General features: G+C 43.5%; 1 protein-coding gene across 1 annotated transcript; it reads right to left on the minus strand.

The window, feature by feature from the left end:
- Positions 1-3,718: 3,718 nt before the first annotated feature.
- On the minus strand, positions 3,719-5,352 carry LOC127674730 (heat shock transcription factor, X-linked member 3-like). The gene is made up of 2 exons (XM_052170365.1): positions 4,858-5,352; positions 3,719-4,330 (listed from the first exon to the last, which is right to left on the minus strand). Exons 1-2 carry the CDS (start codon positions 5,350-5,352, stop codon positions 3,719-3,721), a joined length of 1,107 nt encoding a protein of 368 aa, XP_052026325.1.
- Between the last annotated feature and the right edge of the window lie 6,482 nt (positions 5,353-11,834).

Consider the following 11,834-nt stretch of genomic DNA (forward strand, 5'->3'; position numbering starts at 1 on the left):
AAACCTCTGTTACAGACCGTGGGTCTGCTGTGGGATAACCAGGGTCCTCTGGTCCAGGAAGGCACAGGTCTGGCTGAGATGACAGACAGAACAAACCACACACACACAGAGGCAGTTTGAACTGAATGTATTTTGGAGCTCTAAGGCAAGGATTTTTATACAGGAAGAGTTGGTATTACCATTTCAAAAGATGTAGCCAGTGAGACAGGCACAATTATCATAGCCATTTGGTACAAGGAAATGCAACATCAATCAGGTACAAAGTTTCTCAAGTAACAGATACAGAAGATCAATTTACAGATGCCATCAAACTTCCTGATTAGAATACAGAGTCACTCATAGTTTACAGTAAATCTTCAAAGAGTTTGAAGTTTCTTATACCACCTGGGTCTTTAACAAGCTCTTGTGAGAAATCCTTATCTAACATTTAGCCTTCTATCTTATGAAACAAAACTTCTTGACTAAATCAATGCTTTCAGTACCAGAGTGCCAGAGCCATCTTCATACACATACACACAGCCATAAACACCTGCATGTGGTGGGAAGGTAATAATTATGTAAACAACTATGAGGCAAGGCATTGCAATTCTAAAAAGGGGGTTTGGTGGTCAGTGAGTCGACTTCAAAGACCGGATTATCAGCCAGGCCTTAGGAATCCCAGTGAAGAGAGAAAAGGAGGAAGTCAGGGCAAACTGCTACTTGAGAACTAAGGGCCCATCTTAAATAGCCAGAAAGTAAGAGAGTACAGTAAATTGCCAGGTGAGATTATCAGCTTCCAAATATACAGAGAGTTCTGTTATTCCCAGGAGACATTTTTCTTTTCCGCCTCTGTCTGTAAAATGTCATTTTTACAGACGTCACTGGGCCACCGCGGCATCCCTCGAGAGAAGATTCTGGGGCATACTGCAATAAAACGGACGGGGAACATTGGCCTAGAACCTCTGAGGCTGAACACCCTTAAATCCACCTCCAACTGTAGTTTTCTCTCTTGTGTGACTCAGTGTCCATGCAGGCCTGGCCAGAGGCCACCCTTGCCAACCCATGCCTCCCTGCCAGACTTTTACATCCTGTATCCTCCTAAGTGTGAGTACACACAGCCCAAAAGCCTCAGTGGTTCTTTACATGAATTAAGCCATCTTTCCCTTGAGTGTGAACTCACCAAGACACAAGAAATTGAGGACTGCAGGCCTGTGGCCTGTGAGATAATGCCTCCTGTATTGTGCCAATTACATTACAAGCAACAGGATGCAATGCACCAAAGCCTTCCCTGCTCCTATATCTGAAGAGATGTCATCAGTCTGGTTAGATGTCCCTTTTCTCCTGTAGATCCTTCCTTCTTGGGAGAATATCTCAATCCACTAACTGAAGATGTTTTCTGACCTGCTACTGGATGGCTCATTTCATCCAGAAGCAAGTCAAGCTATAGAGGCAATACTTATTGTTTCTCAAGAAATCTGTTTTCTTATCTGTTCTGGGAAGCTAAGAGTATTGGTGGCAGTGACACAGGCATGAAAAGCAGAGGAACAAAGAATGTCCCTCTGTGCTAGTGCCAATTAACACATCTGTAAAGTCCACTGCCTAGGCATGGGGGGGGGGGAGTCGCTCTCTCCCATGTATTCCCCTAGGGAATGGTGACTTCTGTCATCACTGACCACATATTGTCCTCTCAGTGCTTTTCTTTACAAGTGCTATCCTGTCCTGCTAGGTCCTGCAGAACTCCAACCCTTTCTTTGGATTGATCCTGTCACCACGCAGGTACACATTTGTCCCATGCAAGGAGAGGCATTACATCATCAAGCTCAGTGGAGTTTAGGGTAACATGGAACACGCCTTAGACTCTGAAGAACTAGGCTATGGTGTGTTTCTGGCCTCCCCAGGGGGTCTGAGGAAGGTAAGGATTGCTAGTTCCTCCTCCCAACAGCTTTATGTTGGGTTTGCCCTAAAATGAGTCAGACTGTGAGTTGTGTTGGGGTTCCACGCTGAGTCCCTACCATGACTGTCCTGTCAGCAATCACAATGCTCATAGATGGCACCCCCATGAAACAGGGTAGTGGACAATGGCCTGTAAGGGCGTTCAGGCCTTGTGTTGGCCAGGGTGCAGATTTGACAGACTAGTGACAGATGCTCCCAGCAAGGGTGAGTAACCTGGTGCTGTCAGCTTAGGAAGGAGTCCTTAGGACCTCTTTTGGTGTGAGCTGCAGAATGTGTCTTGAAACTTCCTGAAACAGCAGTCCTAAGGCCTACCAGAGGAGCTGTGCTGGGGTGCATATGCCGGGAGTTCCTCACAAAGGAGTAACTAGTGCTCCATTCAGAGCCTCTGTTCCTGTTTGTGATCCTAAAGTAAAGTGAGGAGAGAGTCTGCTCGTGGCATTATATTGTATGTACATGAGTGTATGCATGCACACTGTAATGCCTGCGACAGGCAGCAAGGACAATGTGTTACTACAGTAGCTTTTTTAGCTAGGTCCCTTGGCAAGGAGGGTGTGACCACTGTGGACATGCAGGAGGTGGCAGGCATGGTGCAAATGCAGCAGCTAAATATCAGCCCTGTCCACTCAGTATTGCAGTGCAGACTCTAAAGCCAAGGAACATTGAGCCTCCTTTGCCTTGCAGAGCAAGGCCTACTGCTGTGTGTTTTCCTAGACTCATTTAGATTACCATGTTCTCATGCAGGGGATGGAGATGAGGACTTCCCTCCTTTTTTGCCTCTCTGGGCTTGAGGACACACACCCAAATACCTTGGCATTTATGGAAATGGGAAACTACCAGGAAATTACTTCTGTGCTCAAGCTTACTTTGGTCTCACTGTTGTCTGGATAATAAAGTTTTATAATGTTGCCTCTCTACCCCTGCACCTTCCCCACACAGACACATACCATGTGTGTTTCTAAATGCTGATATTTCAGTCAGGGGTCAGGCACTGAGCAGATATCAATAGCCTGACATTTGTGGTGAAGATAGTAACCCATTGAGAAGCCCAACCATGTCCAATTCTTTTGCACTGCAAGAGCTTTGTGTAGAGGTTCTTTGTGTAGAAGGCAAGGAGGAAGGAGTCTAACTCAGGTATTTATCTTAAAAATCCTAAATATAACTGATTACTTGAGGTTGATTAAGAAATTTTAGTTGGTGGACATTTTGAAGTAACATTTTGCAGGTTCTCTTTTGCAATGTTTCTAAAGTCTGTCTTCTTCATGTGTCAGGCAATGTCCTGCCCCAAGAGGAGGGACCTATATCTCAGGGGCCAGTGTATAGTACTCTTCATCCCTTAGCAGATAGGAACCTAATTTGAAGTGTTCTTATACAGGACTAATAGATGCTTGGTAGGGACCTTCATCTGCTGCCTAGTAACTTTCTGGAGGTAGGGACCCTGGGGAATTGAGTATCCTGCTTTAATTCATTTCAGTAGTGTGAGGAGACATGTCCAGATCAGCAGCCAGTAGATAAGTGTGAGGGGAGCTGATCTTGCTAGTCTTGCTGTCCACCTTAGTAGCCAAAATGTTTTGCTGATCATATAAATCACTGCTACTTCTCATGAACCAGCAGTGCAAATGCAAGGATGCAAAAGACAAGGAAACAGAATGCTACAGGGGTCACATAATACACAGACTCTAGATTGTCATTTAGATCATTTATTTACCATCATGAGATTCATCTTTTTGATACCAAAAATAGATCATTACAAAAATATTTTTCTACTGATCTCCTGGCACCTGTGAGTTCATAAACGAGGGCTATTCTTTATAGACTGGCAGATTACACACTTGTAATCTGAGGACCCTTCCTGCTCTTCTTCCTCAGGTGTCTCATTTTGTGGCCTCTCTGAGAGGGCAGACAATAAGACAGAGCAGCAGTTGTTATACAGAGACATCATAGAACTCAAAACGGGGTACCCTGAGGAGTTGGCACTGGGTACTTCTTCTGTATCTTGGATTTCAGGAGCAACTTGAGGCACACATATAATATTCCCGGAGTTGTCTTCCCCAGTTGGGCTGCTTGACTCCCCAAGAGACTGTGTTTCTAGGTTACATCCAGGAATAGTTTTCATAGCCCATACATTAGAAAACACAAAGCACTGGTTTCCTTTGGGTCCCTGGTCTTTGGACCTTTTTTTCTTGGACTCTTCATCATCTTCTTTATCAGGCTTACGGTAGAACCGTGGAGAATATCTGGTAGGTAACACTTTCTTTCTTTTTGAAGTTGGCTCTTGAGAAGCCCTGAGTGGAATTGGTACACAGATTGCTTGGTGCATAAGATTTCCCTGGTCTTCTTTTCCCCAGATATACTCAAGGAGCCCAGTCTTATCTCTCTGAAAGTTGAAGTTGCTGTACATCTGAAACAAAATTAACATTTTAGCTATATTGAGATGAAACATTCATTGATCCTTGACAACATTGCCTGCACCTGTCACAGTGTCTTAATTTGTGATTAAAAAAAATAACTTGAGTTGGCAAGTACCTTTGTACCTTATGGCATTACCTCATTAAAGATAAATGATTTGTAAGTTTGGTTTTTAATGTTCTCTCTCTCTCTCTCTCTCTCTCTCTCTCTCTCTCTCTCTCTCTCTCACACACACACACACACACACACACACAGACACACACACACACACACACACACACACACATGTGCACATGCCACTTAGTACCCTCTTATAGTCATTCTTTTTGTCTATAGACTTTTGGGTGGGCCCAGTGTAATTTAAGAACAAAGCCATGACATTCAAAGTCTACATTTTCATATGTAGTGTGTATGTTATCCTTGGAAGTAAATAACTGATGTTGTTTGTGTCATGGGGAGGGGATATATGCATATGCTTCTGTTATTAAAAGTGGAACACAAAAGTCCTTTGTACTTTACCATTAGTCTCCTGTTCTCTCCAGAGGAAACTGTGGTGGCCCCAGGGCATATCTTCCTGAATCCATGCAGGTGGAGCTGGCGAATAAAACCCTTCAAGCTGTCTGTTTCGAAAATCTTCTTTGCCCCCTTGTGCTGAAGGACCTCTGTCTGGAAAAGGTCTACTTCAATTATGATGGCGTCTCCTTCCTCAGTCCAATTCACAGACTTGAATGACTCATTCTGCACGATGGCCCAGAGCTTCCTAGGGAAGGGAAGGCTGAGAAGGTCAATATCTCCTTCCTTACTGTCTATAGGTTGACTTTGTTCTTCAGCTGGGGGCTTTTCTTCTAAGTCTGGACATTGTATCGCATCTTGATCATCTTGCTTCATCAGACTCTCTCTTGAATCTGCCTCTGAATCAGGTAAAGCATTAGGGAGGACCTTGCTTTCCTGCTCTTGTTCAACAACTGGGTTCATGTTGGCTTCACAATCCTTTTCCACATTCTGACTATCCATGATGCTATATAAGCATCAGGAGTGCTCTGGACAGCAGACCACAAGTCCCTGTCCTATGAAGACAAGTGCCTTTGGTTCTAGTAGGAATACCCAATAATAGTGGCTATAAAGTTCTAGATTCTCAGTATACACCTGTTGAAGTCATCATTCTCTTTCTTTGTCATGTGATGTCATCAAGATGGCTCCCATCCAGTCTGAAGAGGGAGGCCAGGTCAAGCATATGTGGTAAGAGGATAGGTAGGTGGGAAGACCCCAGCTCTCCTCTTTTCTATGCAAATATGTGCTGAAAACTCTCATAAAACTCTCCTTTCTGATGATATATATCTTATCATAGGTCTTCTATGAGTTGAGAAACACCTTTGCCCCTTTTACTCCTCAAGATGGAGGGATGGTTACTGTGACTCTTTCCCTAAACCAGAGCTCAAAGACTATCCCTTAGTTAGAACAAGCTTGGGTATTTGCATGGATCCTCCTGATATATAGATTGCTAGGTACCTCTTAGGCATAGTGGTCTACCTTCGCACTTACCCTCTACTTGTCCACCCACCCCTCTCTCAGTCTTGCATTGGTTTCTTCCAACTGCTTCTCTGGTTGATAGTGTCTCTTCATGTAGATCCTGAGTAGGAATGTATTCCCCTACAATATGATGAGCTTGTCCACTGAGCATTACTATGCCCAAGTAGGATAAGATGGCCATACTCCTCTGGTTACTTAATGGTAGGTTTATTCTAAACACTGTTGTGTGATTATATGGCTACATCCTTAGTGGTGCTTTGAATTCCATGTATACTTCAGCTTGCCATCAAATAAATCTCTTTGTTCTGTGGATCAAAGCAGAAATTCCCACTCCCATTTCTTCCCTCTAAAAACCATTCTTATGGCTCATAACAGTGATTTTTATTTTTATGAAATTGCATCATTTCTCCATTGCCTTTACCTCCTCCCACCTATGTGGTTCCCATTGTTTTCTCTCAAACTTGCAGCCCCTTTCTCTTTGATTTTTATTGTTATTGTGCATATATATGCAAATACAACCTGATGATTCCATTTTGTATTGCTTGCATGTATATGTTTTGGGGTATTGATATTGGTAACCAATTGGGGGATCATCTCGAGGGAATGGTAACTCTCCTACTCTTTTTTTTTTGTCTTTTTTTTTTTTGTCTTTTTTTTTATTTGATATAATTTATTTACATTTCAAATGATTTCCCCTTTTCTAGCCCCCCCCCACTCCCCGAAAGTCCCGTAAGCCCCCTTCTCTTCCCCTGTCCTCCCTCCCACCCCTTCCCAGTTCCCCGTTCTGGTTTTGCCAAATACTGTTTCACTGAGTCTTTCCAGAACCAGGGACCACTCCTGCTTTCTTCTTGTATCTCATTTGATGTGTGGATTATGTTTTGGGTATTCCAGTTTTCTAGGTTAATAACCACTTATTAGTGAGTGCATACCATGATTCACCTTTTGAGTCTGGGTTACAAAAAATGTGGTATATCTACACAATGGAGTACTATTCAGCCATTAGAAACAATGAATTCATGAAATTCTTAGGCAAATGGATGGAGCTAGAGAACATCATACTAAGTGAGGTAACCCAGACTCTCCTACTCTTAGCATTCCTTAGTTGCCTATAGTTCATTGCCTAGGGGCAGGGCACTGGTGAAATTTCTGACTTCTATGTTAGAATGTCTATTGGTATTGTCCTTGTTTAGGTCTTTATAGCTTGGTTTTCATGGGATCTGTCTTAAGGAAAGCTTCTATCTTTTTAGCTACAGACAACTAAAATAGGTCAAGCTGATAGGTCCTAGTGTGCATTTGAAAAACATCTACACAACCATGGTGTCTCATGTGGTAGAAGGTGAATTTCTTTTTTAATATACATATATATATATATCCATATATATTCTTTATATATTTATCTAAATACATAAAAATATAAATATATGTAAGTATATATTTATATTTAGAATTAGTTATTCACACATTGAAATATAACCTGCTTAGTCCATTTAATGTATGGGTTTAGGGACGACTAGGATTAGATAATCTATCAGCGAGCTCATCCCTAGAGAAGACTGAATCTTTGTCTCTCAGTGGCCATTAGTTACCTGTAGCTTTCTAGTGTGTAGAGCCCACCTCATATACAGAAAATATTATCCTGCAGTAGGTATCTTGTTTCTCTGGGTCTTACATACTTTCAATCCCCTCTGATAATTGAGACGGAGTTGTAGGGTTGTATTTTAGATGTGTTAGTCAGGGCACTCCACAGTTAAGTTGCTCTATGCATTTTGACCAGGTGTGAACTTCTGTAATGGTCTGTGCTGAAGGGAAGTTAGTGGAATGTAAGCAGACAGGGGAAGTGAAGGTAGGCCCCCTGAGATGGTATCTTCTTGTTTCCAGAAGAATCTGAAAAACTATTGGAATTCACAGGGGCATATATCTAGACAGGAGCAGTGGGGAAAAGGGGAGGACTCAGGGTGCCATTAAAATAGCCAAGTCAGCCTCACTCATCCTAAATGGGTAAAGCTGTTCCTTTCCCTTCCTCTATGACTTTATCTGCTGTTTTTCATATCTTTGTTCAGGCCACAGAATGAATTTAGTAATCCCGTAGACAACTACCACCCACCAGTTATACATGACTCCTTTTGTTTTGCATTTTCAATTATTTATTTCTTGTATATATATATATACATATATATACATATATATATGTATGTATATATATATATATATTAATGTGGGTCACAGAAACCGTGTTAGAGGACAATTTAGATGAGTCTGTTTTCTTCTATCATGTGGGCTATGCAGATTTAACTCAGGTCATCAGGCTTAGCAGCAAGTGCCCTTACCCACTGCAACATCTTGCTGGTCCTGCATCCTTGCATTTTTTTCTTTTACCCATTAGGGGCACATAAACTCACATCCCATACAAACTGGAGATGTCCTGATTCATTGACAATCTCTTTGATGATGGTGAGCTTTGTTTTCTCTTTCCCAGCTCTTCTACATTTTGTGCCCTTCTTTCCAATTTTATTTATGAGATATTTTTCTAGGCTGTCCAGATCAATGCTACTACTCCAAGGCCTGCACTTAGAGCTGCTCTTGTTTTCAGGGCACTCTACTTGTGTATGGGAAGCAGGGGCATTCCAGTGATCTTGTGGACATGGCATGCTTCTTGCACTCCATTTGGTAGTTTGTCGTACTCAGGACACAAACTAAGGAAGCAGAAGTTTTACTATTCAATTGAATATGGGGGCCAAATATATTGGTTGAAATGTTTTCAGCCTCTTTGTTCTACCTGCATCTCCATCCTCATTCTTCTGATACTTCTATCGTCATTTAAATAAGCCACAACCTCTGTAGCTTGCCAGAAGAAAGTCTTCAAATATGACATGGTCTAGTGTCCCCATGGTTCTGCTCTTTTGTTTACATGACATAGGGCTGGTGGGGGAAGAATATAGAGGACAAGTAGTCAGTGCATCATCATGATTTCTAGGACATTGTTTACAACAGTCTTGCCAGTTATTTTGGTTTCCTTGATTTCAGTGTCCCACTGACCCACTGTAGGGCCCTTTGCAGATTTCATTGTTTTGGTGCTGCAGCTTCATACTCCCTGGGGATCTTAATGCTACCTCTTGAGTCAAAGAGTTTCTAAATCTGAGTTAGAAAGCACAACCTGAGCAGAGATAGTCACTGGTTTGTTGGGAAGTAAAAGTGCTCACCAACCCCCTGTGCTTGAATACTTACTCCTCTGAGTAGCTACTCAGTTTGATTTATGTTAGACATATGTTTGGAAGACTATGGTGGAAGGTTTCTTCTACCAACTGTTCCTACATTTAACCACCAGCTACTGGAAGTTCAGTTATTGTCAGTGCTATAGGTGAAGATGAGGACATGCAGGAAGAGAAAGAATAGATGTCAGAGAAAGCTCAGGAGGAAGAGAAGGAGGAAGAAGATGAAAAAGAAGTAGGAGGTGAGAAGGAGGAACAGAAAGAACTGGAAGAGAAGGAAAAGAAAACATCACAAACTGTCTTTACACAGTAAGATCAGATTGTCTATGGTCACCCTAGGCCAACAAAATTGCCATGGTAAGCTTCTAAATGTTGTCAATGTCCTTTCTCCTGCATAGTACTGATGTCCTACTTCCTTTTTAAGAGGACTTTACTTCATAGCAGTTTTCTGGCATCAATTAATCAAACTCTTTTCCAACACGCCATACCCCTTAGCCTTGATGCTCCTGCCCCTTCATTCCTCCCTGCAAAGGCCATGCATGCCTTTCAGTAATACCAATTATGAACCACTGTGGTCTCCACTCTTCCAGGCCCTTGATAAAAGAACTTTGCATCATGCCCTCAGGGCTTGCCAGAGCAGGAAGTCCTGCTTCTCAGCAGGATCTTCCAGTCTCTGAGCAAACTTAATCCCCAGAGGCCATCTTCGACCCTGTGGCACAGGAGTGGCTTCCCCTCCACAGATGCAGGAGCTTCTTGTTCCAGCTTCTCCCATAGCTGGCTCCCTTTTCCTGTCGTTCAGATCCTAACATGCTTGGATCTTGTTGAGCAGGGACGTTACTCTGGTTAGGACTTGGCAATACCAATCACAACCTTGAACACTTTTTCTGGCCACTCTGTTGGTTTTAGCATTGCAAGCTCTGCAGCCAATATGAAGTGTTGACTACTCTCTATGAAACTGGGGAGGGCAAATCCTGGGAGCAAATGCAAATGGCCCACCTCTCCACAGGCCAGACATTCCAGCAAATCTCTAATGTGGGGAGGTGTAGTAACCAGGCAGACAGCTTGTGCCTGTTGCTGGCTGTGAGTTTATTCTGCTTGTATCCACTAATGCAATGCTGTACCAGGTCTTAATTGACGCCAGCCTTTCCTAGTGCATACAGAGCAACTGTATCATCTTGGGGCGTGGGAGAAGACACAGAAGTTAGTAGAGCTAAGGATCTTATTAGGTCCACCTCACCAGGATATGGGAGGCAGGAAGCAGGGTTGGAAGGGTGGGGCACAACCTGACAGTCGTGACCAGTGGGTCAGGCAGATGGAGAGGAAAGCTTGCTCTGACATTTCTACTCTGTTGAGCCTCGATGGCCATGTCACATCCTTCTAGCACCTGAAACACAGTGGGCCATGGGGGTCACAATGACAGACTGACTGACTAAATGACTGACTGTATGAATGATGGTTGCTTTGAAAAGCAGAAAGTGAGCGAAAGCTGAGAAACACTAGGATGCCCCAGTAGCTTTCTTCACACAGCAGGTTCATCTTTAATCCCTTTAAAGGGAAAGAATGCCTTTCCCCACAGAGCACTTCCTAGAAAGATGATTGCACCAGCCCCCTGTGCATTAGTCGCCGTCTGCATGGTCAACACATCTTTGGCAAATACTTAGAGGGCATCTGGAGACCTGTTAGCACAGGTGCGAACACGGCCTGATGCAGGAGATCTTGTCTTCCAGCATGCAGGAACACCCCAGCATGGGCTCAGCAGGCTGGGCGCTGCCCTGTTAGATGCTCCCTGCTGGTGCATGCTTTGCTGACAGGGCTGCTGGCTGTGTTGTCCCCTTGACCTTTCAATGATGGAATGTGACCAGAGGAGCAGAAGGACGATGGCCGACAGGGTGGTGGTGATGGATTTAAGGTGCTGAGGAAGGGTGGTCTTCAATGTCTGCAAAAGATGCTTCCTGAAAGCTCTAGGAGAGAGGCCCTCTGCAGGATGAAATGCCACTAGGCAGTGTCTTACAATGGTCTTTAGCAGTACATTTCCTCACAGTGCCATCTGCTGACCCATTCCTCCAACTTCACTGGGAACTAAAGATGAAGGGTGATCAGAAGCAGGGGCAGTGAGCACCTTCCATGGTGGAAGGTCTGTGGTGCTGAGGGAGCAGGGGTGGAGGTGAGGATGCTTTGCCTCCTGGACAGATAACTTGTGAGACATTTCTTCCCCTTTCCCTCAGGTTCTTCCCTCTTGGCTCCAAGGTCTCTGATGAGAAGCCCCACCCACCCCCAATCTTTCTCTTTTAGGCATGTCGATACAGTTGGCTGCTTCTAAGGTATTCTTCTTTGTTCTCAGACCCTTGGTGTGGTATGGTTGTAGATTTGTTTGGATTTAATCTTCAGATTCTGAAATGTGTCAACTTGTGTCTTTTGACAAAATTTGTACTTTCCGCTCTTCCTCCTTGTAGTGAGTTTAGTCCTTCTGCCCTCAGCTTCTGGGAACGCCACACCAGAGACATTGGAATTTTCTCTTTAGCCTCTCAGGCCTCTGAGGCGCTGTGCTATGTTTTATGTTGTGTGTGAGAGCGAGCAATCTCATTTTTTAGGGTTAACCCCACTGTGTGGAATGACTAGTGTTACTAGGCAAACCTTTGTTTTTTTTTAAGATTTATTTATTTATTCTATGCATGTGAGTGCACTGTCGCTGTCTTCAGACACTCCAGAAGAGGGTGTCAGATCCCATTGCAGGTGGTTGTGTTCTAAGAACTAAAG

Source organism: Apodemus sylvaticus, chromosome X (assembly GCF_947179515.1).
Source record: "Apodemus sylvaticus chromosome X, mApoSyl1.1, whole genome shotgun sequence".
In the NCBI taxonomy this organism is placed as follows: Eukaryota; Metazoa; Chordata; class Mammalia; order Rodentia; family Muridae; genus Apodemus; species Apodemus sylvaticus.

Coding starts and splice junctions, on each gene's coding strand:
- LOC127674730 (XM_052170365.1), bottom strand. CDS start 5,352: ATGGATAGTCAGAATGTGGAAAAGGATTGTGAAGCCAACATGAACCCA. Junction 4,331..4,857: donor GAGAGAACAGGAGACTAATG/GTAAAGTACAAA, acceptor ATTTTGTTTCAG/ATGTACAGCAACTTCAACTT.